At 37.8% G+C, this 27,789-nt stretch overlaps 3 protein-coding genes across 3 annotated transcripts in view; 1 reads left to right on the top strand and 2 right to left on the bottom strand.

Moving 5' to 3' along the window:
• Positions 1-5,766, bottom strand: part of LOC145980371 (ATP-dependent RNA helicase DDX24) — a 40,479-nt gene extending 34,713 nt beyond the window's left edge. Inside the window, exon 1 of the mRNA XM_083113434.1 lies at positions 5,714-5,766. The gene's annotated coding sequence lies outside the window, so the exon portion shown is untranslated. The remainder of the gene's footprint in view (positions 1-5,713) is intronic.
• A 309-nt stretch (positions 5,767-6,075) lies between these two features.
• LOC145980373 (NEDD8-activating enzyme E1 catalytic subunit-like) lies at positions 6,076-8,239 on the top strand. The gene has a single exon (XM_083113436.1). The coding sequence runs from the start codon at positions 6,257-6,259 to the stop codon at positions 7,598-7,600; it is 1,344 nt and encodes a 447-aa protein (XP_082969562.1). The 5' UTR covers positions 6,076-6,256; the 3' UTR covers positions 7,601-8,239.
• Positions 8,240-12,787: 4,548 nt separating this feature from the next.
• Positions 12,788-27,789, bottom strand: part of IFT52 (intraflagellar transport 52) — a 33,044-nt gene continuing 18,042 nt past the window's right edge. The window contains exons 5-8 of the mRNA XM_083113469.1: positions 24,893-25,175; positions 22,413-22,655; positions 17,923-18,177; positions 12,788-13,974 (exon numbers count right to left, since the gene is read on the bottom strand). Coding sequence (XP_082969595.1) covers positions 13,906-13,974; positions 17,923-18,177; positions 22,413-22,655; positions 24,893-25,175 — 850 coding nt within the window. The 3' untranslated portion in view covers positions 12,788-13,905. The remainder of the gene's footprint in view (positions 13,975-17,922; positions 18,178-22,412; positions 22,656-24,892; positions 25,176-27,789) is intronic.

Below are 27,789 nucleotides of genomic sequence, written 5' to 3'. Positions count from 1 at the left end.
TTGCGGAAGATTCTTTAAGGTGAAGTTATGCCTTTCTCCATAAAATAGTGTCAACTTTTCATATTACGAGTCATTATTTGTCTTCCTTGTTCCGCTTGGGTAACAGACAATATGGCGTGCACTCGTCATGGATCATCGCGCGTCGTGTTTGTGTTTTGTCGATTGGGAGTGGGCATGCAGAGTTTCTACCTTCTGAACCAAAAAATACCTACTTTCGTGTTCATTATATCATCACAAACCATTGACGGATAGCCCGAAACATTATTCACGATAGCCCCACAAACCATTGACGGATAGCCCCAAAACCCAATCACGATAGCCCCACGAACTATTGACGGATTGCCCCAAAAACCATTCACGATAGCCCCACGCACCATTTCCGGCAAGGTTAGGTTAGGTAAGGATAGTAAAAAAAAAAAAACTCTGAAAAAAAGGCATGTTTGGAAACACTGGCGAGACCGCGTGACTATCAATGCTCGGGCCATCTGCAGGTACATAATGGAAACAATGGCATAATGTTGTCGCTTTACAGAAAATGCAAGTTCCTTACATAAAAAGTGATTATTTCTTGTTTTGCAGCATTCTATGGTGAAGTTTTCAGTTTCCGCGAAAGAAAATACCTCGAAGAACTTCGACAATGCTACAGAAACTGATTTCAGTAAGTAGTTTCTCCTGTAAATTTGAAGAAATCCGTTCGGGTGATATCACATATTTACCGACATTTCATTAAAATGTACTCAATTTGCCCTTAAAATGCTTAAACATGCCAAAAATTATTGTATCAATTGATCATCACAGTTGAAACTATGATGCGCCACTATTGTTTCTCCCACATAAGTGAGTGATAACCAAAATGCTACCCCAATTGGTAATATTTTCAAAGCCAGGAAACGGATTTCTTCAAATTTACAGGAGGAAGTAATTACGTAATTGAGTTTCTGTAGACTTGTGATAGGTCGTACAAGTGTTCTCTCATATCAGTCAAGTTATTTCACCGTTAATTTATGCTTGTATGTGAGTGCTAATGGAACCTAACCTAACCTCGTAGGCATACTTCGTCCCGTGATGGTTCATGGGGCTATCGTGAATTTTTGGGGCTACCCGTGGATGATTTTCGGGGCTAACGTCAACCATCCACGGGTAGCCCCACGAACCATCACGGGGACGAGGTATGCTGACGAGGTTAGGAACTCATTTTCACAGAAGAATACCTAAGGAAGGGGAAAAACAAAGAAGATTAAATACTCGATATCTCAAAAATGGAAATTATTTTAGTTAAAAAAAGCTAAATCCCTTGTTAACCTGCGATCGCTTGCGCCTTCATGTGTCACGCGATAACTCGCGTGTTAGATTTTTCTAACAACTTGTTATTTTTCAGTTATCACTTAATATTTGCAAAATATATTTTATCAAACATGTTTTATTAAACATTGAAATCATTTTACATTGTTACAGCATTCTTCTTTATGAATATTTAAAACATTAATGCAAATAAGCACATTAAAATACAATTTATTATTGATATAAATTCAAATTCAAAATGTTTTATAATTGAGGATGTTTCTAATCAGATTCAGAGTCAACTTCTTTTGCAGCACATTCACGGCAAACAAACAGTTGTTTCTGTATGTTCTTTACATATTGGCGAGGAACACTTACTACATGAATGATATGTGAATCGATTCTTTCTTTTGGGACAATAGGCACATCGGGACTTTTCCTCTGATTCAAGAGTTCTCTCAGTTTTCGGCAGACTTTCAATGCTTGCAATACTTTTTATTTTCTCCTTGAGACGAAGTGATACATTTGGAACTGACATCCGTCTCATCATATGTGGTTTTGTAAGCATCATACTAAGTTGCGTAACAAATTTTCTACGAGCCAACAAGTCACCTGTATTTGTTTTGTAAATTATCTGAGCATTTATTACTCCAATGTTGAGAAGGCTGAAAAATATTGTGAGAGGCCAGCGATTGCTTATTCTTGAAACAGAATATTCAGATTTCAGACGATCTACAACATGTAGAAAGTAATCACTTCTGGCTTTTTTGCCTCTCCAGAGTCAGGATCAATGACGTCGTCATTATGCATGGTGGAAATCATCATAACATTTTTTTTCTGTTTCTTCTTTGGCACATAAGAGCAGAGGAGACAATTCTTAGATGGTTTCTCTCCAAACGCAAACATGCAGCTGTTTCCAAGCCTTTCCTTGACATAAAAATTCCGGTGGAATTTCTCTTTTATTCAATCGAAGAGTTCCTACTAGTGTCAACCTGTGGTTGGTGTACAGTTCATTAGCTAGAGGTATGGAGGTAAAATAATTGTCCATGGTCACATTCCTTCCGCTGTTGTCAATTGGACATATTAATCGCAAGACCACGTTTTGTGCATCATTGGGAACTTGGTAAGGCCCAGATGGTTGTTTTCCTGCATAAATTTCCATATTTAGAGTGTAGAATGTTCTAGCATCACAGAGTGCATATATTTTTATGCCATATTTTACAGGTTTATTTGCAATGTATTGTCTGAACTTGCATCGTCCTTTGAATGCTTCTAACATCTCATCAATGGTAGTGTAAGCACTTGACCTGTAACTATTCATGCAGACACTAACAAAGTCATCGAATATTTCTCTAATTGGAGATAGGTTGTCTTCTTGCTTCCCTTGTGCTCGTGTAGTGATATCATCAAACCTAACAGCTTGGAGAAGAGTGTGAAATCTTCGTTTGCTCATTGATGCGATGAAAAAGTCTGGTGCAGTTCCATCTGTGGCGTACAACTCATCTGTATTTAGGTGCTGCGACTTCTTTACTCCAGCAAGATATAGTACTCCTAGGAATGCTGAAATTTCTTCAAAATCAGTTAGAGGGCAGTCCCGTTCCATTTCCTTGAGCTTTACGTTTGTGTATTGGACAATACGTGTGATTAGAGAATCCGGAAAGAACAGTTTCCAACAGTCTAGAATTGACTTCAAATTCTTGGCCCCACCTATCACACCTGGTAACTGTGTGACAATATTCTGTCTGGCGATTTTACTTGGTGAGGCTTTTTGCTTGAACCATATTGTTGAACCATCTTTGCCTCGATACGTATCACGATTCACATGTCTTGAAACTGTCACAGAATCATCAGAATCACTAACTGACTGTTCTGTCTCGGTATGCACTTCCTCATGTTCTGATGGACCGTCTGTATCGGTTTCCCAACCTGTGACTTGAGGTCCAATGTCCACTTCATCTGTCTCTTCTTCTTCCAGCCACATCATGTACTGTTTAGTTTGTTTGTCAGACATTTTACTGCTATTCTCTTCAATAACACAATGCCAAAAACAACAATCATCAGATTGGAAGAACCAATGCACCTTTCCACTACACTGTACACAGACGGAATAATAAATGAAAGCGGTATTTCCCAAAGGAAAACTGTTGTACAATCATTCGCTGGAAATGTGACGCGATAACTCGCGTGTTAGAAAAAATCTAACAATGCACTCGGCTAGGATCAAAGCTGCTAGTATAAGGTTTCGCATTCAATTTCAATAACATTTGCTACAGTGTTGACAAGTAGTGACATGGAAGGAGGCATTTTAGCCTTAACGCATTGTTACCTCCAGTAACAATCTAGAAATAACAAAAGTTTTGCAATTGTTAGATTTTATCTAATAGGGCGACCGATCGCGGGTTAAACAATCTTTCTCAATGCAGAATGTACGAATGCCAACAATTACAAAATAAATGAGTTACAGACGTTTCCCGGATTTAAAAAAATTTACCCCCATGGACAATACTTTTCCATTGACAATCAGGGTTGGCTCGGGTGGGACCAGGCTAGTTATCCCCACTTGGGTTTTTTCAGAATGCTTGCTTGCACGAGGTGCTTTTTTCATCTTATTTTGCCGATAAATTGCACTTTTCTGAACTCCAAACAGTGGTAAATACTTTCACCAAGGTTCAAATTTACTGTAACAATCATTTTACAATGCCTTTGGGTAACAGTAGTATAAGCCGGAGACGGATTTCTTAAATTTACAGGAGAAAAGACGAGAAAGTACTTACGGAATTGCGTTCTTGAGGACTTTCTGAAGCCGGGGAAATTGTTTTTTAGAATCGTGCAATGTATTTTGCCTGTAAATAAGGTATTTTTCGTCAATCATGCCTCTCCGTTGTACGATACCTCGTGCTGCCATTACCGTCGACTACTTGAATCAAATGTTTTGTGCGTTGGTACTTGTTTACTATCCTTCGGACACATTTATTTATTTTTACAGAAGAAAGTACTTACCGTAATAAGTTTCTGTAGCATTGTCGAACATCGGGACGGTGTTTTGTGTGATGTGGGAATGTTTCATAGCTGAAATTCATGTTGTTCGTTGAAAATTAATTCTCCGACGGAGAATAGCTAGCCCCACGGACCATTGGCGCGTGGATAGGTTAGTTCTGTTAGGTTAGGAAACATAGTTAAAATTTGGTGTCGTGTTAGTATCAGGATCTAGAAATGGGAAATAATTGCGAACCATTGGCGCGTGGTTAGGTTAGTTCATCTCAGGCAAGTCAAAAGGCCTGTCAGAAAGACGTACTGGTAATGTTAAAAAATGCAATTAATTTCATACAAACAACGTTGATACACCTTCAGGAATGTTCGCGAAGCAGATACGTAAGTACGAATGTCAAAAATTGTGTAGTCCGAAGGTGTCCGAAGGATAGTAAATTTTTACCAGGAATTCAACAACGTAAATCCCAAAGCGAGCAAAAATTTCCTGAAGAAGTAAATCGAGAAAAACTGATGTTTTCCGGATATGCGCAATTGAACGTACTGAGGAATTTTTAGATGATGAAGCACATATTTAGGGGTGAAATGAGTGCTAATGGAACCTAACCTAACCTCTTAGGCATACCTCGACCCCGTGAATGGATAGTGGGGCTATCGTGAACAGAAAGTGTAAAAAAGAAAAAGGTACTTACCCGAAGAGATTCCGGGTGCCGCACCACGAATGCAAAGAAGCAATCACCATGCAGATAAGGACGTAAAGTAGAGTCTAGCCTCAATTTTCGCTTAAAAACCTTTTGTGAATAGTTTGTGTGGCATTAATCGGTTAATAAGTTTTGAAACACTGCACATCAGCTGACGATAGACAACGTGAGTCAAAATTTGCCCGCCGAATTAGCAACGACCAATAAATGATTATAATGTTAAGAATAACGCTTTTTTCATGGAAAAAAAAAGTGATTTCCAGCTTGAAAAATCTTCCGCTATGCATATGAGGTAAGTAGCAATGATTTTTATTTGAAAACAAACGAGTTTAATGTGTCTCCGGCTTATACTACTTTTGTCTTTCTTCTATGAAACTTGAATCATTAAACATTCGGAACCGTTACCCTTGGTTTATTTTCCTCCACCTTTCTGCCACTTTGGCTAATCGCGAACATGCGGATGAGTGATGTCATACAATTGAAGGACACTCACAAAGAATACCCAAGACGGGTTTCGAAAACACAGCATTATAGCGCGCTATGCTAACAATTCCGTCTGTCAACCTCAAATAGGCAACTGTGATCTTTACTTTAAAATGCACACTTATTCAAAATAAATTTGTAACATGCAGTTGTCGCACAAATGATTGCAGCAGTGAATAAAATCACATACATATATTCAATGTCTATTTGCGTCAAAGTACACGAAGGCTCAATCGTTATTAGCTTTCATATAATTTTACCTGAAAATTTAAAGACGGACGTACACGTTTTCCGCACCTTGCGATGTGCGCTCGCTGCGCTGTGTTTCTTTTATTGGTTTTTGGTGCGTGGTAGTAGTAATTCGCTAAAAACCTTCTTTTCGTAGATTTTCTTCCCATGCGGAAAGTTGACCTGCGATTTTTTTTTAACAACAAAGTCTGGTCTAATAAGAGGGTTCTACTCACATTTATGTAAAAGATACATACATATATCGATATAGGCTGCATATGACTTCTAAAAAGGATTATTTTAAAATTTAATATAGGTTTTGCATCGACACAGATTACTTGTGTAAGATTCTGGTAGAATAGCCGCTAGTCTGTGTCATTCTATCGAAGGACAAAGCCGACGACAAGGTTATCTAAATTTATACGTTCTTCTGATGTTGCTACAAAAATTTTAATTTGACTCCAGGCTATATGCAGCATGCATATATTATTCTTGGATATTGTAATATGTATTTTTAAGCGAAGTTGAAAACTGTTTGCTTGTATCGTTTGCGACTCGAGTTAAATTTCAACAAAATGGAACTTTCGCAGGGCTCCGGTGAATCGGTAACATTGCAAAGAAGGTGGACACATGTGAAAAAACTACTAGAACGGGCAGGACCATTCTGCCATCCAGATTTCAAACCGTCACCTGAGAATTTGGAATTCTTAATGAAAAATTGCAAGGTCCTTGTTATAGGTGCTGGTGGGTTAGGTTGTGAACTTTTGAAAGATCTGGCACTTATGGGCTTCAGGGATATTCACGTTATAGATATGGACACTATTGATCTTTCCAACCTAAATAGACAGTTCTTATTCAGACGGAAGGATATTGGACAGTCCAAAGCTAAAGTTGCTGCTGACTTCATAAATTCTAGAGTTCCAGGCTGTGCTGTTACTCCACACTTTTGTAAGATTCAAGATTATGATGGATCATTCTATAACCAATTTCATATTGTGGTTTGTGGACTAGATTCTGTTGTTGCAAGACGCTGGATTAATGGAATGTTGATATCTATTTTGTCATATGAAGATGGTATATTAGATCAATCTACTATAATTCCAATTGTAGATGGAGGGACAGAAGGTTTCAAAGGTAATGCCAGGGTTATTGTTCCTGGCATGACAGCGTGCATTGAGTGTACACTAGACCTTTTCCCAAAACAGGTCACATATCCCATTTGCACTATTGCAAATACTCCTCGTTTGCCTGAACACTGCATCGAGTATGTAAAAATTATACAATGGCCAAAAGAAAGCCCATTTGGTAAAGATGTAGTTATTGACGGAGATGATCCTCATCATTTAAATTGGTTATATGAAAAGTCCCTCGAACGTGCAACACAATTTGAAATCACAGGTGTTAATTTACGTCTTGTACAGGGAGTAATTAAAAATATAATACCAGCTGTTTCTTCAACAAATGCAGTTGTGGCTGCTGTATGTGCAACAGAAGTTTTTAAACTGGCTACAAGCTGTTGCTCTAACCTGAATAATTATTTGGTGTTTAATGACGTAGACGGTATATATACATACACATATGAAGCAGAAAAGAATGAGGATTGTCTCGCTTGCAGCCAGATTCCTCAAGATATTGTTATTCAGAGTGATGCAAAGCTAGAGGATTTGATAACAGAGCTGAACGAGAGTCCTAAGTATCAAATGAAAAATCCAGGTATTACTGCATATATAAGCGGAAAGCATAAAACTTTATATATGTCCACAGTGAAAAGCATTGAAGAGAAAACCAGGGCCAATTTAAAGAAAACATTTGAAGAATTGGGTATTGAGAATGGGACGACTATTCTTGTTGCTGATGTTACAACACCCACAACAATTTCTCTTAAAATAAAGTTTAGTAAGGAAGAAAATCAAGTGTAACACTTGTTGAAAAGTGTCATTTTTTTTACCATGTTTTTTGTAATAGAATCAGTGTGTTGTAGCACTCTACAGCAAAAGTGTTTGCAGAATATAATGTCTTAGTAATAACTAACATATATATCACATTTTGAAGTTATAAAACCAATGTTTATTAATGTCAAAGAGTTTAGGATCTCTTATTCACCTTTCTAATGTCAAAGCATATAATTATTTGAAAATAATTTATATGCTGCCTTCCTCTTTCTGTTGTGAATTTATATAAAATTGGAAGACAGCCCACAGCTTGATTTGTTATTCAGGCCTTGATGCTTTTGCATAGTCACTTCTTTAAATGATATTGTGATTATCAAATTTGAATAAACCCTGTTATCGAGCCCATTTTCAGTTGATTTATAATTTATTTTGATATGAAAAATAAGTATTGTATCTCGTGCAATTGTGGGAACATTGGGTATTGTTGTGCTTAGTTTTGATGATATTAAAATTTTCTTATGCATTCAGGTGGTAATTTTGTAAGTAAAAGAAAGGAAATGGCTCTCAAGTTTGATTGAGTTTTCTGTTTAACATTTGCAAAAAAATATATAATACAATCTCATATCTGCTGAATGACTTTTCTTTTAACTGCACCGGTTTTTAATCCCAAAGTTTCAGTTCTATGTCTGGTTTTCAGGAGTAGATTATTGTAGAGCTACCTGGTAATTGGTTTTGTCATTTGTTGCATACTGAAAAATATTGATTAAAATTTCAATCTCCGCGAAACATCTCAAATTTTTTATTTTTCACATTCCTACTTACGTATTCTGCATTGCTAAGGATTCTTGAAGGTGGAATTTCACTTTTTTCACAAACAATTTCAATTTTCCACATATCGAGTAATTATTGTTCGTTCGTTTTTCGCTTGCAATCTTGACTGGTGTTGTCTATCATCAGTGGGTATGCAGTGTTTCCAACCTTCTTCACTTAAAAATACCAACTTTTCCCACACACCATTTACAGATAGTCCCACAAACCATTCATAAATAGCCCCGCAAACCATTCACAGATAGCCCTATGAACCATTCATAAATAATAGGTTACGTTATGTTAGGCAAACATAGTTAAAATTGTCATGTTCTTGCAAAAGAACGGCATGGTTGGAAATACTGACCGAGGGTTACATCATCAAACTCATGCAACATTTGGTTCACGTAGTGGAAGGTCATAGAGGCAACACCTTTTGTGCATTGGATAGACATTAAATCTTGAAGAATACATGATTTACTGGCCAAATAAATTAAACGATGGGTAAAAAAACACTTCCACGACCTTTCAAAAGTGTACAGAAACTCAGTTCGGTAAGTACTTTCTCCTGTAAAATTGAAGAAATACGTTTCCCAGAGATCAAAATTTTACCAAATATTTATGTATACCAAAATCCAGAAGATGTTAAAGACCAGCGATTTATATTATACATTTTGAAAAATATTGATGTATACAAAATCCAGATGATACTAAAGAACAGTGATTTATATCAGCCTGTACTGAATGCCAGTTTGAAATTTGCCTGATAACTTGGGTCTGGCATTTTTAGTGGTTGTATTACATTTTGATAAATGTGATCAATACACATGTAGCACATCACATTTCTGGTTTATGTTTTTCCGTAATGTCTGGTTAAAAATACATTTTGTATGTTGAAAGAATCTGTAAGCATAGATAGTGCACTAATGTGTAACTAACCACCATGTGTAAAAAGTTGCCAAGTACAGCATGTCCCGCTTATACGTATAATACAAGAAAAATTCATAACTTCTAAACAAATTGTCAGAATGATGTGATTGTTGTTTCATTTTAAAGAATGACTCAGAATTTTTTTTAGCAACACATTCAGTGGTAGTTGCGCATGCGCAGTAGCCAGAATGCCTTGAAAACTGATATTATCAGTCTCTCAGTTGCCACTCGTCATGTGGTCGCCACAAGAAAAGGTGTTTGTGTTTTAACGTTGTCTGAAGTGAAGTCTGTGACACTTGTGCAGAGACGATTTCGTGCACGTTATGGTTTGGTGCTAAAGTAGTAGTTCCATCGTACATTTCAATAAGGAAATGGGAAAAAGAGTTACGCGAAACCGGTTCATTTCTCAAATCTCATTCGAGACTTCCTGGACTAGCATGTCAATGGAAAATTGATAAGAGGTTCGAATTTTATTGAATGGCCCCCACGGTCACCAGGCCTCATTGTTTGTGATTTTTTGTTCTGGGGGTGTGTTAAGGACAAAGTTTACTGTACACCGGTTAGAGATTTGAAAGACTTGTGTGAAAGAATTGTGGTTGCAGTAAGCAACATTACCCCGCACATGTTTCAAAACGTGTGACTTGAGGCTGACAACCGGTTTGACATTTACCGTGCAACTGACGGTTCACATGTAGAACTGCACTAGTTTTCTTGATTTGTAAAAAAAAATTCTGAGTTGTTACATGTTTGTACTAAGTTTGGACAAAAAATATTGGTAAATAAAAAAGTTGTGATATTTTCTTTTATTATACGTATAAGCGGGACACGCTGTATATGACCATTTTTAGCAACAGAGCCTTCGTGAATCTTCCCCTCCATCTATTTAGCTTGCTCCATTCTAGAGCCACTGTGGTCTATAGTTTGTAGGGCATCTGATTGTCATAGGAGAGACCTGGGTTCGATTCCAGGGATGATCTAAGGTTGGAATATTAAAGTGGCACTGGGGCCCACCCAGCCTCAAATAAATGGTTACCAGGGGGAGGGGGTAAAGGTGGCTGGAGCATGGTGTTGATCATCTCCAAAATTGCCAAGATCGAGAATGTGGAGCCCTAATGTGCCTTCATGGCATGGGAAACTTACCATTCTAGCTCCATGCACAAGTACGATGCACAGGACACACGGGTAGTCCGGGCTCCTTTGTTGCTGATCCCACTTATACACTATATCCACAATATTAGAATGCAACACACCACTCCAGAAAAAAAATATGAAAACAATCAGTTTTTTAACTTTTTTCTCCCCCAAGAATGCAATGGGGTGACAGAAGGATAAACGTATTAAAACTGTATTACATAAAGAAACTGTCACTTTCCCTTACATATACTGATGCACACAGGCCTTAGATAGAGGAGTGTTTAAAGACAAACAAGCTGTTGCTTGTGTTGCATATACTAGCCCCGTCTAGTTGGCTGCACTTTTTGACCCTCTTTGCACTGAAGCATCTAGTTGGTTGCACGGTGCAATGCAGAGTTGTCCTTGGTGTCTGCACTACCTTTCTGGACCGGTGTATGGTCACGTGGTGCGTGCTCACTAAATGAAACGGCCGTTTAAAGCAGCAGACAGGCATTTGTTGAATCTTCTGAACTTGAACACTGCTTTCCGTCTAGTTGGTTGAATGTCATTTCCTTGCACCATTCTGACAATGGGTACACCTGCACTGCACCGAGTGTCAAAAAGTGCAGCCAACTAGACAGGGATAGTGGTGTAAGAACCAAGAAAGAACATATCCACTGCAGAAACATGTTATTGTATGTAATTCAGGTGTGTTTCAAATTGAATTAATATTAATGTTATGTCAGCTCAGCAGCTGAGAACAACGAGTGCTGGACTTGTGATATTGCCACGAATGGGCGTTCTTGCGAGTGTTCCTTCATCAGTCATATCATTTACTCTTATTGTCATGCAGTGATTTAATCAACACCCACTTAATTTTTTTGTAATTTAGCACTAAATTTAGCCACGGTAACTCCGTCGTTAGGACGTCTGAATACCATGCGAGATGCCCGGGTTTGATCCCAGTGGGGGAGAACTGTGAGATTTTCAACGTGTTCAAGTGGCTCCGGCGCCCACCCAGTGTAGTATAAAAGTGGGTACCTGGAGGAAACTGTGGGGGGTAAAGGCAGCCAGGGGCATGGTGCTGATCACATCACCCTCAGCTCGGCTGAGATCAAGAAAGTGTGCCCCCCACACTCCCTATATGGCTTCTTGGCATGGGGCAAAGCACAGGGGAGCACTTGACTTTTTCTTTTAGCACTAAATTTTCCCTAAGTATGAACTTACACTGATTAACCTAAAGAGGCACAGAAGCAATGCAAAATAACATTAATTCCTGTTTTATTAGAAATCAGATTATGTTATCTTTAATCCAGCCAATTTCATGATCAAAATGACATCAGTCAAAATAAGCAAGTAAGTAGACAACACTATGAAATAGAAACATGGAAGAAAAAAAAAACTTCAGAACAAATATATGATAAAATTCAGGTACAAACTTTATTTTCATTTTGGACTAGAACTTGTTACAATTGGTGCATGCTTCATTATACATCTTTTATCAGAGAATAACCAAAGGTCAGAAACTTGAATCATGGAACTGTAATCAAACGAGAAGACCTGAAACCTCTTTTATACAAAGAGAAACGTAGATGTGCTGATTGCAATGTATTCTGTTGTTATTGCTCTTTTCTTAGTCATTAATAAATGAATGTAAATATTGATTATTTTGAAAATCATGAAAGAGAGAAGTTGCAGTGCAGAGTTGTCTTGGCTTGTTGTCATCCAATGACACATCTGGTGAAGTTATCCACATACAGTGGAATGGAAAATTGTGCGGTAGTGTTTTGCTATGCATATATTAAATATGTTGCAACTCTTTTCTTTGCAAATTCATTTCATCTTCATCATATATAATAAACTCACTTATACTTTGTAATGTAAAGTAATACTTATAGTTTCTCTGATGTGCATACCGTGTCCATTTTCATATACCAATGCCTGTTTCTCACGTATGAAGGCTTTTAACATCGCCATATTACAACACTGCTGTTTAACTTATAATAAATAAATCCACACAAGCATTTTATGTGCCAATTACAATGTGAGTAGAGCTAACTAAAGTTTTCAATCGTTGACTTGGACACCAGCCCCTCCCTGAAGTTACTTTCATGTCTGTGTGAGATGCAAAGAAATAAACCAGTAAGTGAGATTACATACTGAATGCCGTGACATGCCACCTAGTATCAGAGTGGCATGTCACTTCAACTGTGAAACAAATGCAATCCTTTGCACAGGAGCGGAGCAGTAAGTTATATTTGTCACTCAGACAAGACTTTTTCAGAGAACGTGTCACCTTGGTTCTGTTGTTGTGCCAACAAGCTACATATAATCTCCGAAAACGAATATCTAATTTGTGTGTACTATAATAAAGCATCAAAATATACAAACACAAAATAATAAATTGATGTTCGTTTGGATTAGTCACTTAAGTTTGTGCAGCTATTGGCTAGAATTCATATTATGCACTTACGATGTGACTGCTTGTGTTCGAAAGTGCTGATGCTTGCAGGCACATGTGCGGCTGGTAGTTGTGGTTGCGTTGTCACCTCCATACAATCCCTTTCCCTCTGATGCATTCATTGGTCGAACCCTCCCAAACCACTACTTAGTATAGGATCAGATCCACTGGAGGGTCAACGTGTTTTTCTTGCTTTATTCAGACTATTGCTTGTGACTTTGGTGTGAAACAACCATGTTGGATCATGTCTGTGTGAAATCTCCCAAGAATCGCAAGCATCAGAGGCTGTGCTCATTTCAAATAACTTTTAGTTTGTTGATCTATTATCTAGTTAACCAATGTCTTGCTATTGACATTATTTTGAAAAACGAAACAATCTCAACTTGAATGTTGCATACATTAACATCATGGTCTATGTAAGCAGTATGTTGTCAGTTTACAGAGTCACTGTTCACAGACAACAAATTCCATTGTTACAGATTTGTAACTGCATGGCAAATTACTGCAAAGGAATTCATGCTCCTCTAATTTTCACCAACTATTACAAAAGTTATGTGAAATAAATAGTAAATTAGATTCAGTTAATCAATTTCATACAAACTCCACCATCAGTATTCACACTGTTTGATTTTTAAAAAATGCATTTTCACTATTTCTTCACTTCAATAAAATATAAGGCAGCATATTTTAGAGCAAACTTTCACAATAAAACTTGCTTGTTTTAAGAGGTAAATTGAACAGAAGAAAACTTGAATCAGTTTTTATATTACACACTACATACGAGAAGAATACATTCTGCCATTTTATGAACTATTCTTTTGATTCATGTGTCCCGCTCTTGTAAAATAAATTCCTGAATCATAATGTCCTTTTCTGCAGAATTAAGGAGATGAATGAACTTATGGCACCTTCTGTTCCAGTAAATTGTTGACAGATCTTTCAAATGTGTCATTTGATGATATCACAGGTGGTTGTCATGGCAAAACAACATTCATTAAATGTATGTTGAAACTGTTTTAAGTCACTCGTGGTCTACAGACTGTGATAACGAATCCTGTCCTTCTAGGTCATTTTCTTCCATATCCTGGCTCTACAAAACAGAAAGGTATTACTACTTTGACACACCTAGAAGTTTCATGAAAACACAACTTTTTATGAAAGTGTGATCTAAGGAGGAATGACCACAATAAGAAGAAACACTTTTAGAAAGTTATTTTTACAAAAAAAAAAAATGTTGATACAGTAAAACCTCCTTAATCCAAACTAATGGGGTGGGGATAAGTTGACCTGTTTAACGAAAGTCCAGATTAACTTAAATAACCTAAAAGAACAGTAGAAAGTGCATGAAAACTCCGTTTATAGCAACAAAACATGTTTATTATGGTGTATTTCAAAGGCATAGGCCTAAATACACTACACAGTACAGTACAAAGTCTACGGGAAACAGAATTTCATCAGTGGTTGACTGCCTTTTCTTTGGGAAGTTCTCTTGACTTCTAGCCACAATTAAAACCTTGCATTGTGTTTTTTATTTATTATTATTATTTTTTTTTGCCTGTCCATATTAACCGAAGTTTGGCTTATCGCGTCCAGATTAACGAGGTTTTACTGTATTAAAAGTAGGACTGAACCAATACCACGTTGAACCGATACCCATGCTTGAAAACTGTAATAATTAAAAGTTGTTTAAAATATTGATTAATATTAGTGCTTAAGAATGATGGGTTAAAATAAGGAGATGCATTATCTCCATTGCTCTTTAATTTTGCCTTAGAATATGCTGTTAGGAAGGTAAAAGAAACTAAAGAAAGACTAAAATTAAATGGTGTGACTCAGTTGTTAGCATATGCAGATGATGTAGACTTACTGGGGGATGATGTGAATACAATTAAGAATAATGCTAAAATATTTTTCGAAACTGCTAAAGAGATAGGTTTGGAAGTTAACAAAGAGAAAACTAAATATATGCTTACAGGCCGAAACCAAGTGTTAGGTAATAATCAAAATCTAATTATTGATAACAACTCGTTTGAACCAGTTTCCAAATTCAAATGCTGTACTTAGGAGTAATACTAACAAATGAAAATGATATTAAAGATGAAATTAAAAGTAGGCTTAATTCAGGAAATGGATGTTACTTCTCTCTTCATAAACTTTTGTCTTGTCGTTTAATATCTAAGAAACTAAAAGTTAAAATATACAAAACTGTAATTTTGCCTGTAGTATTATATGGATGTGAAACTTGGTCCCTTACATTGAAAGAGGAACATAAATTGAGAGTATTTGAAAATAAGATCCTTAGGAAGATATTTGGACCTAAAAGGGATGAGGAGACAGGTGAGTGGAGAAGGTTACATAATTTAGAACTACATAATTTGTATTCATGTCCAGATATTATTAGAATAATTAAATCAAAAAGACTTAGGTGGGCACGAATGGGAGAGGAAAGAGGAGTTTACAGGATTCTTGTTGGGAAACCTGACGAAGATGGAGGGACAACGTTGAGATGGACCTAAGGGAAATCGGTAGGGATGGAAAAGAGTATATAGAACTTGCTCAAGATAGGGAAAGATGGAAGGCCTGTGTTGCTGCAGCCATGAACCTTCGGGTTTAAGAAGGCTAGGGAGTTAGTTAGTTAGTTAGTTTAAGAATTCCACTCCAATTATATGCATTAATTTACCAAGATATTCGCTTTAAAATATTCAAGAATTACATCAGAATATTAAATTACATGTTATGTTCACAAAATTCACTTTTTCACACAAAACTGGTGAAAAATAAGAAAGTTTGAATTTTGCATGATTTCCAAGATAATTGTGGGGCCAATAAAATACCAAAATACAGGAAACATATCGGCTGGTATTGGTAAATAAATTTCAACTGATACTTTCCGATACTGATACATCAGTATTGGCTCAACCCTAATTAAAAATTGTAAATATATGCACACCTTACTAATACAGCATTTAGATTACAACCAGGAAGTTACAGTAAGTTAAGTAATAGAAAAAAACTTCAGAGCTGTCATCAAACTTTCAACCTTAGGAGGGTGGAGGGAAACTGCATTGTGCCAAAATGTGCAGTGTTCTTAAACCAGAGTTTTTAAAGCTCCTGGAACCCATAACAGGACCGGAACCTTTTTTCTCTCACAATTTCAATTTGGCATAATTGAGCGAAGTGGAAGAATAGATGAGGAGGTAAACAGAAGAGGACAAATGGGAGGTGGACTCGATCAAAGCGTTCAAAGATTAATATGGAACAGGGATGTACCTATGAAATGCAAGAAGGTAATATATAGAGGCATGCATATTTCGTTTTTGACGAAAACACGAAATGTGAAATAACACATTGTAATGTTAATTTTTCATGTTTCTGAAAGGTGCGAGGTGGATTTTCCTACCCTGTTTTGTCATGGAATGATGCGAAATGAACTGCAAAATGAACACGAAATTTACCGTTTATATACCGACACAACACTCTGAAGTCTGTAGTATCCCGTGAGTTATGCAATTCACAGAAATTCATTAATTCTGCTGTAAATATTTGAGAAGCAAAAATGGTCTCCTTGATAGTACAGGAATAAACTTAATATTCTGGTAATGATTTAATGTGCTATTAGAAGGGATATGTTTATTTTGTGTAATAGTGCAGTTTTTTAAATCAAATTTGGGATTATATTCACATTTTTTAAAACCAAAATGTAATTTTATGTGGTGCTTTTTCACCGCTATAACAGCAAAATTTCATTTTATTTACCGCTTATGAACCCAAAATTGACTCTGTTTTTGTACAGAAATTTTGATTTTTTATTTACCAAAAATTTGTGCCTCTAGTAATATACAACACATACTATGTGCCAATAATTATGTATGGAGCAGAGACTTGGACAATGACAGAGAGAGACAAAAGAAAGCTGCAGACAGTGGAGATGAAATTTTTAAGGAGTGTATTGGGAAAGACTAGAAGGGAAGGAATGAGGAGATCCGACAGACAGTGGAGGTGATAAAGCTTCAGGACACGATACATCAGGCACAGATGAGACGGTTCGGACACACACGAAGACGATGGATGCAGAAAGAGTGCCAGTAAGAGCTTACAATGCACAAGGAGTGGGAATAAGGCCAAGAGGACATCAAGATGACAGTGAAAAGAACAGATAGTGGAGAACGTTATGAGAAGAAGACAAGGTTGGATCACTGTGGAAAGAGAGGAATGGTGGAAGACCAGAAGTAAATGAAGAGGCTTGACTTCTTTGCCAACCCAGCCAGAGGCAGGAAACAGCAAAGAATGATGATGAATTTAAATTCGGTCCAAGTTGAGTATAGTTTCATTTCAATACCGAACTTGGACCATATTTAAATTGATCCAGAAAAAATGTTCCGGGACTGAATTGAAATACTTTTAAAGACAAGAAAGGTTCTTTACAGTCCAGAACCTTGCTAGTTTTCTCTCCCAGACCGGAATTGAATTTATTTACAATTCCTGAACCTTAACAACTTTGTCTTAAATACATTGTTGTCAAATTTATTCAGTGCCAAATGTTTGTATAATCATGAAGAGAAAAGCTGTACACGGCTACAGTAGAGAAGAAATATTTTAATGTTGTTGAAGTTTTTGACAATGGATCAAGGGAGTGAAATTAGGTAACACAGGAGTACTTGGGGAGAAGTGAAGGCGAAACAAGAGGAGAATACATAATTTGCAAGTTTGCCAAGGGTTTTCTCTCTTGGTTGAGCTGTAGAGTTCATGAACATCAACCAACTACAAAACATATAGGCCATCACATATCTCATCACCCAGTGCTTTTATTTCTGCGAAGAAAGGTTTCGGTACTCTTCAAGTTGGTATGTTAGTCAACTAGTCAAAATTTTGTAGTATGTTCATTAAGAGGGGTAAAAAAATACAGTGCACCTGGTCACCATGCCACCTGAATTTCCAAATTCAGTGCCAAAAAAATATATTGTTTTGTATAAAAAATAAAGATAATGTTCATTTCAAGTTATTGTAATCTACAAGGATTACAATGAATGATACTCACTTGGTTTATCTTTTTGAATTCAGCTATATGCAAACTAATATATTCCAAGATATGCTTTGCATCTCTTGCTGTTTGAGGTAAATTTCTTGTAATACCAAGGATTTCCCCACATTCCCGAATGTAGTACTCAGCATCATCATCTGTGCATTTATTGGTTAGCTGTGCAAGACGAGACTTTTCAGAGCTGAACGCCTCATCCAAATCAAAGAACTCCAGGGGAGGATTCGGAAGTTCTCTGAAGGATGGTGGAAATACCTGAAAATGAAAGGACAATTATCAATTACAATTTTTATATATAAATACGAGGGTTGGGGCAAAAGTCGTGGCAACTATTTTTTTATTTTTTTTTTGGCGAGAATGCAGGATGGGCACAAAAATTTCAAATATACAAATTGAAGAGGACACTTTATGGAATTGAACAATGTACCACAAGGCAGGGATTGATAGGGAAGTGCCAAAAAAAATGATCTGCATTGTCACTACAAAACAAAAGAGGCCCAAACAAAGCACCGTATGAATCCTCAAAGTAGTTCGTCAGACAATCTGCAACACACCGCCAATGATGTGGGAGACGGTTTCCACATGTGGAAAGCGTCAAATACCATCTGCCTCATCAAGTGCGAGTTGGAATATCTCACGTTTCATGACAATGGCAATGACATTTTGAGTCCGAAATCATCTTCCACATCGTTGGCAGCATGTTGCTATTGATCTGAGGGACTACTTTGAGGGCACATAGGGAGCTTCGTTTGGGTCTCTTGTTTTGTACTGACAATGTAGCCTTGTGACTAATACACGCATGCAGAATTAATCCTTTTTTAAATGTTTTTTTGGCACTTCCCTATCAACCCCTGCCTTGTTTATACATTGTTCAATTCCATAAAGTGTCCTCTTCCATTTGTATATTTCGAATTTTTGTGCCCGTCCTGCATTTTCGCGAAAAAAAATATAGGTGCCATGACTTTTGCCCCAACTCTGGTAAACGAGTCAAATTGCTAATACATAATGCATTAGTGTGGTCACTATTGGCAGAAACTAGTACAACTATAAAAATACAATCATTTCATGAATATCAAAGTGAAATAAGATCATGATTGTATGCACATGGTACTGTCCAGAGTAGCAGACGAACATTCAAATAGCAGTCTTACGCTTTTGTTAGTAGCCTCCATACAGTCAATGTAAGATACAAAATATAAAAATTTAGACCATGAGAGGGTGTTTATTTTCTGAAAGATGTGTGGTTACAACTTGAATAGTGCACTAAGAAAATAATAATTCCTATTCATAATTGGGAAAAGAGAGAGACGTGGTAGTATATAAATACGGAGAAAGCGGACAAGCGCACCACACTTGGATTCCCCTTCAACAACAGTTTTCGCCCGGACATAGCAGACGACACGGACCCAAACGCGCAGTTAACAACAGCGCACCTAGCGGCCAACAGTACAGCAAGTTTCAACGAGGATGGTGGCAGCGGCCACTGAAATTAATAGAACGAAGAAGAAAAAACAGTTTCGCAGATAAAGTGAGTACTAGTTTCTCTGTATTTTAAGAATTTCTAGTTAATGGATGTAACCTAGATTGGATAGAACATGTGTAGTGTTCAGGGCACATTATATTTCCTTTGGAAGTAATACAGTTTTATGCCCTCAACTTCTGAATGTACAAGGTCATCATATGTATTTCACTGCCAATGTAAATATGCCAAGATCCTACAGACAGCTTGTATGTGGGAAAATGCTTGAAAGCCTGTAACAGTTGCAACATAGCAATGACCAGAGTTGTTCACCATCACCCTCATGAGAGCAGACCTCACCCTCAGCCTTTGGAAGACTCCTGAAGGTGAGGGCTTGGACAAAGTGAGATACGTGGGTTGGAGATTTAATAGTGACAACACAGCTGTCTATATGCTATGAAACTGAACCGGTGCTTCTCGCTTATACTACATGTTTGATACCTAATCTACCTCCCAGTAAATGGACTCTCCCTTCCAACACTAGGTGCATGTGCAGTGACGAGAGGAATAGAGTATCATTGGAGTTGATGGTCTAAAGTTGTGTAGTCAGAACCCCACTAATGTAAAAGTTATGGAGATTCTTGTGTACGACTGTGATGGTGTTACCGTCAGTGACAAGTATTACTGTTCATTTTTGGAACATCCTGCATTGCAAAAGTAGAATTCATGTTTTGCTTAATTCTTGCAGCATTTTGCAGGGCAATGCTCGGATGCATGTAGTGCAGCCTGTGGCTGATTTGTTAGCTCGATGGGGCTGGCAGGTGCTCTAACATCCACCACACTCTCTGGACTTAATCCCCTGTGACTTTGATTTGATCCCTAAGATGAAGCTTTTTAACTGTTCCAGGGATTCTTCAGGAAATAGACCACTTCATTTGAACCATCAACAGAACAGGTGCTGCTACAGGTATACTACAACTTCCACATCGGTAGCAACAGGTTGTACACAATACTGGTGACTACCTCGAAGGGCTGTAAATTTTCACAGAGGTATCTCTTTTGCATCATTTGTAAATGAATTGCCACTACTAAATCTCAAACCCACGTATATGGCTAAAAGTAAAGAAGAAAATCTTTGTCAGAGGACAATGAACCACACTTGTCTAGCAAAGCTACCATCTCTTCTTCAGTTACAGGTTCAGTTGTTGTACTTGGAACAGACATACTGTTGCCATGACGCCTGTAGATGGACATATCTTGTTTATTTCCATGGATTAACCTTTTGGTGCCCGATTGTCTCGATCGAGATGCTCTTAGGTAACCCTCGATCAAGATGCTTTGTTAAGGTTGTAGTTTTTACGATATAACTTGGCTATTTTTTTTTCCCATATTGTTGTTAACACATGTATTTAACAGTGGCGGCGGTGGCTCAGTCGGTAATGTGTCTGACTACCATGCTAAAGGTCCCAGGTTTGATCCCTGGCCGGTTCAAATCCGGGAACTTTTCTAACATTGGAAGCAGCCCCGGCTCCCACCCAGCATCGAACGACATGGGTACCTGGGGGAAACCCGGAAGGGTAAAGGCAGTCTGGGGCGTGATGCTCATCACATCACCCCCAACCACGACCAGATCAAGAAAGTATGGGGTGTTACCCCCACACCCCCTATATGCCTTTTCATGGCATGGTGCTAAGCACAAGGGAGCACTTTACCTTTTTTTTTTACATGTATTTAACAGAAATAATTGTTGCAAGTTTTTTTCATGAAAATGGTGGGGAAAAAGGCGACTTCTTTTTTGCATCTTTTTTCAAGGGAAAAATTTTGCCGACAAAGGAAGGCAGGCTGGCTTTGTTGTTCTAAAGAAATGCATTTCCCTCACCCCTGGAAACTGCATTCGAAGGAAGTTTGTTTATCGGTACCCAAGGTCAAAAGGAATTTTTTTCCATGCGGGTGCAAGCAGACGTGGGGGTTGGGGGTGGGGGAAGAGGGGTTGTTGAAACTGCATCCTAAGAATGGAAGTTCGAGGCACGCTGAAGAAAAGCCTTTGTTCTTGAGCACAAGTGTTTGAGGGATTCCCCCCTCCCCCTCCATATATACGCCGAATGTGCATAAATGTTATATTGTCTGAATCTGGGATTCATTCCACGTACAACGGTATATCATTCATATCTCTAGGGCAATTAGCCTCTGAGCTACAGTCATTTCAAGGTAATGCTGCATTCTGAAGCTTGAATCAGTGGTGTGCTGACCATTCCTTTTGGGGGTACAACTCACGTTACATTAGTCATACGATAATAATGCAAATATTTTTGTGTTCCTTACATGCCAGCGATAATTTCCATGTGCATGTCGACACTGTCATGTACTTTTTTCTTGGGGGGAGGGGGGGAAATCCCCATTTCCCCCAACATTTTGGAATTTTGGGGGTTGTCCCTCCACCTGCCACATATATGCTGAATTTGCATAAATTTTATATATGAATCTTTGGTTCATTCTGCGTACAATGGTATATCACTCATCTCTCTAGGGAAATTAGCCTCCGATCTACACTCATTTAATTGAAACTCTGCATTTTGCTCAAAATCGGCTCGGGCACCAAGGGGGTTACCTGTGAAAATGGCCTTGGGCTCCAAAAGGTTAATACAGTGCAGAGATGTTCACTATCCAGAGATTGACCCTCATGAGGGAAGACCTGACCCTCAGCCCCCGGAAGACTTGCTAGGCTGAGGCTGCAGTAGGTTGATTTAAAATGAATACCTCTGGCAACATCTGCTGCAACAACTTATCATGTTTCTTGATTGATCTACTAAAAGACCAACAATTTGTTTCATTTCTTAATGGACTTATCCACTTTTCCCTGGTATGTAATGACTAGCAACCAATCACGTAATTTGGCTGCATTTATTAAACTTTAGCACACTGCTAGTCCACTGCTTTTCTTACTCAGATCAAAATAACCATTTTCATGCTTACACCTTTACTCTACACGAGACTATATACAAAACTTATCTCATTTCAAACTAATACTCACAGCTGCCTGAAGAAGAGGCAATGGGGTTTCAAACTGTGGGGTGATTAAGCGTAGAGACTCGTGCTTCACATTTAGCTGCTCGTATGCTTTAATGGCTGCAGGCACTACATCTGTATTGATAGAAAACAACTTTTTATCAAAAAGTTTTGTATAATCCGTTGGAATTTCCTCGGATTCTTGTAAGCATACTCTCAATTTGTCCGATAGTTTACCTGTATCAGGTATCATGTTGTAATCACTAATCTGCAAAGATAAAATATAATATATTAAACATTTACAACAAGGAATACTACTATACATATTGTCCCTATACATATCCTAACCCTCTTAATCACAGAAATACGGAAAGGCAGGAAAATCTAAAGTTTGGCAACTTTTCTTAACCATTTTAGAAAAATTTACCAAAAACATTTTGTAGTACAAGAACAGTAAGAAAAAAATTGAGATATGCAAAGTTAACCAGAGGACAACACACCTGCATTTGATAATATGTTAAAATTTTGCATGTTATATGTACACTTACACATTAAAAAACATGAATTAATTTTATTAAATACAAGTGACATAAAATACTTTCGTTAATCTAAGAAATATTAAAAAAATAACATCAGTACAAAATGCTTTCATGGTTAGGTTAGAATTGTTAGGTTTAAATCTCTGCACTACATCAAGAAGGCTTCCATGTTTGGTGTGATAAGTGAGACCCGACTCATATTCTGTGAGGTGCAATTCAATTTAATTAAAATTATATAAGCCTTTAAGTGTAAAATTTGAGGTAAAAGCTCATTAAAAATAATTTTCTGTCTGCTGGGGTGGGGTCACGGGAAGCAGGACAGATTATCAAACTACGGTGTCCAATCATCCTCATTGCTCCTGGCAGCTTCACTGTTGGATGAATGCGGGGAGAAGTTTTACTTTATCAATGAAGGAAAAGAATGTATTTTGTGATATTTAGGAAGTAAGAGTACATATTAGGGATGTGCCGAAGCCGATTACAGATGTATGAAAATCGGCAGAAATTGACGGTTCGGTATCGGAATCGGCAAAAATCCGATATTTAAACCGGTACAGCTTATACTAGGATTTTACCTTCTAATAAGTTTTATATTCTAGTTTTGTAAGATTTATTGAAAATTTGGTTATGATTCATCATTATTGTAGAGTTTTTGTAATAAAATTATTGCAAACTCTCATTCAGAGGATCAACCTAACTCAAAATCGGAAATAAAACAGTACATTGCTGCCGCAAGTGCTGAGAACATACTTGAGCATACCTGCTGCATCAGTATTCAGTGATTGAGTGTTCAGTGTTGCTGAACAGATTTGCGATAAGAGAAGAAGTAGGTTACTTACTGAAGTGCTTCCAAATCTCGTATATTTCTGAAGTTGAATCTGGCAGAACAGGAATTCATTTTGCATTTCAAAGAACTGCTTGTGTACTAATGTTAAATCTCTAGGTTCACATAACCTTTTGTAGATGCAAATGTACATTTGCATCTCTTGAGATACATATGATACATATGATATGCAATAGAAATGTACATAGCAAATTTATTTTTGTCATGCAGAAAATAACATCCCATTTCTGTTTAATAATCTTATGTATCGGAATCGGTTAAATATCGGCATTGGTATCGGTCCCAAAAATTATTGGTGAGTACATCGGCATCGGTAAATTTTCAGCTTCGTCACATTCCTAGTACATATTAACTGCTTAAATTTTCAGCAAAAATAAAGGAATTATATCCCCGTCTTTCTCAGACTACAAATTAGTGTGTACAGGTAAACAATGAAACTGACTCTTGTAAATATCGAAGAAAAATATAATAACCTGAATTTAAGTAAGTAATTCTGATGTGACATTTTCGACAATAATGGAAAATATAACTGTAGGATAGCACAAGAAATGTTTATCTACTTGCTTTTGATGTCAATTATTACTTTGAATACACAAGCACATATAAATTCTCAATCTACAACACTGAACAGAATGAACCATCTAAAGATTTAACTTTCTGTGCACAATTTGCTGTTTATGGTAATAATGACTAGACCAATGGTTACATGAATTTCCACTCCCACAGTGACTACAACTCAAAATCTATTGCCTAACTACTTGTCTATCAGAGGAATTCAATTTTACCATCAGTTATTAAACTGTAGGTATGAAAAATGAACAAAACCTACAGAAACACTGGAATAGAAGAAGTGAAAAAAAAGTAAAGTCCTCCCCTGTGCGTTGCACCATGCCACGAAGGCGTACAGAGGGTGTGAAGTCAGGGTCCCATGCCCCTGGCTGCCTTTACCCCCTAGTTTTCTCCAGGTGCCCAATTTATACGATGCTGGGTGGGTGCCGAAGCAGCTTGAACAGGCGGAAAAAATTCCCACGGATCGAACCTGGGCCTCTCTCATGATAGTCAGACACCCTAACGACTGAACTACCGTAACTCATCTGGAATATAAGAACCATCTGTAATTACCTCTGGATCCTCAGCATCAATTTTGTTCAGCTCGAAGTCATCAGTTGTCAAGAACTGAATCAAGACATCCCGGATTTTGTTGTTTTCTTCTTTATCCAGGTACGGATCTGAGAACATATGAACAGACCCCAAGACCACAATTTTCCCTCCTTTCTGAGAATTGTGATACACTGCACAAATCGGCCTGTTCAGAGGAAAGGCAACACTTCCAGATGAAAGCACAGGCACCGCTGGCTTGGCCACGTTTAAAGTTGCTCCGTATGCATACAGGAAGGTCAGGGCCCTGCGGAGTAAAAGAAATACATTCCGTCAGTGACATGGATTTCAAGGCCTACTTAGATTTTGGTAGGGGAGTGGGGCAAGATTTATGATGTGCAAATATCAGCTGAAATTAACACATCACAAGTGGTAAAATCTTTCAAGGGAATTGTGAGGAGACCAGAGGAAACAACAACTAGAATTCAGTTAGCAGGAATCGGTTCCTGTCAAGTGCATGAAAATCCAATGAACCCTGTTGTCTAGGGGTGTGTTCCTGTCCTGATCCCAACTTCAGGAAATAACTTCCCGAACAGTCGAGAAATTCCAAATGGTCATTTTTTAAAAGTGGTTAATTCTCGATATTTTCTACATTCTAGTTTTTGGACTTTTAACCACTGTTATTTTTTAAAGAGATTTACCTACGTTTTGGAGGCTGAATCTGCCTCCGTCTTCAGGGTAGCGTGTAGTCTGTTAGATCATATAAATGGTTGCCTTGGAGGATTATTCTTGGTGGCCTAGGCTCCACCGCGTCTGTCGGTCACAAGGACCTCTATATACAAAAAGTTGCCAGGTAAGATTATCAGTGGCCCAGGCTCCACTTCGTTATATGATCACGTCAAGGCTTCGTGTGGCACCATTAGGTGGCTACAACAGAAAATTCAAGGAAGCATCGCATATGACAACAAGAACAGAACTGATCAGCCAACCCAGCCCAGAAATCAGACAAATATGGACACCATTAGTCAGAAACTTTTTCAAAAAACACTAGGTGGCAGCATTACAGCAATGCATCCACATGTCATACATTTACCCACAGAACACAATATAAACACTAAAAAACAGTGAACAAATTGTACAAAAATACAAACTACAAAAATCACAAACAACAACGGGATCGGGGTACACAATTCGGACACTATCCCTCCACACACATAAGATATCACGCATAGTCTCTATAGACTATTCATACACATTGCACATCAACCCCACTTTACGTCAACATGCAATCCGGGGCGGTCCAGTCCCTGGAGATCAAGGTGGAAACCTAACAGTGCCACACGAAGCCTTGATCGTGACTTTGACATGGTCATCTAACAAGTGGAGCCTGGGCTACTGATAATCTTACCTGGCAACTTTATGTATATAGAGGTCCTTGTGACCGACAGACGTGGTGGAGCCTAGGTTACCAAGAATAATCCTCCGAGGCAACCATTTATATGATCTAACAGACTACACGCTACCCTGAAGACGGGAGGCAGATTCAGCCTCCGAAACGTAGGTAAATCTCTTTAAAAAATAACAGTGGTTAAAAGTCCAAAAACTAGAATGAATAAATCACCACTGATTAGCTACAAGGAAGAATCGATATTTTCTGTATTGTAAGTGTCTACATTTCTCGGACATTGTTACATTTTCATTCCAGATATTAAAAAAAAACAATCACTTCTGGAATTCCAAATTTCCACATATTTAGCATTCTCCCTCCCGATGCCGTCGTGCCAAAAAAAATTCTGTCCCGCATACCTCTACTGCTGTCAATTCTTATTTTGACTATTGCCGACCACTGTGACAGAATGCTATGATGCCAGAGGTCCCAGGTTGGAATCCTGGTCTAGGATGTACAGTATGTTCTTTGCGAGTGTCCCTTCATCATGGATGTTCTTTGTGAGTGGCCCTGCATCAATTTCATCACGCATCCTCATCTTCATAATTAGCCAAAAGTGGCAGAAAAGAGAACTAAAATAAACGAAATCAATTAATGGGAAGAAGAAAGACTTCACCAAACTTCGACACTTCCAGCAATTTTTGGATTGGCGATTGTGCACTCATTCTATGCCACTCAGTCATATGGAAGAAGTCTCAACAGGCTTCCAATTTCAGAAATTGGTAGCTCAGTGGCAGATTATTAGTGCAGATGACAAGGGTTTAGTTCCTACTTCAGCCTCACTCAATTTTTCACATCATGAACAATAACTTCTGATATTCTTTAGGGCTGAGTAAATACTATTTGGAACTCGTACTGATTCTCTTACTGAATCCTGCTGATACCAATTAAAGTAATTCAAAATATTTATAAATTATAACTTACAAGTTTTTCATTGGAGCTGACAAGTTTTGCATTAAAATATTTACAATTTTGCATGAGATAATCATTTAATGTCAAATCAACAATTGTATTGCAAATCATACCACATGAACATCAGCTGGTATCGGTGATAAAATTCCAACCAATACCACCAGTATTGGTTGATCCAGATACATTGGCATTGGTGTAGCCATAATATTCATATTTAACCTTTTGAGTCCAAAAGCAATTTTCGCAAGTAAGTCTCTCTGTCCCGAGCCGATTTTCAGCAAAATGTAGAGTTTCAATTAAATGAGTGTAGATCGGAGACTAATTGCCCTAGAGAGATGAGTGATATACCGTTGTACGCGGAATGAACCAGAGATTCAGACTATATGAAATTTATGCAAATTCGGCGTATATGTGGCGGGGGAGGGGGCTAACCCTCAAAATTCCAAAATTTCAGGAAAAAAAATTGGTTCCCCCACCCTCCCCCCAAGAAAAAACTACATGACAGTGTCGACATGCACATGGAAATGATCGCTGACATGTAAGGAACACAAAAATATTTGCA

The sequence above is a fragment of the Lepisma saccharinum genome, chromosome 27 (genome assembly GCF_977018435.1).
Source record: "Lepisma saccharinum chromosome 27, izLepSacc3.1, whole genome shotgun sequence".
Classification (NCBI taxonomy): domain Eukaryota; kingdom Metazoa; phylum Arthropoda; class Insecta; order Zygentoma; family Lepismatidae; genus Lepisma; species Lepisma saccharinum.
Note: the sequence above shows the minus strand (reverse complement) of the source record. Positions and strands in the feature narration are given on the sequence as shown.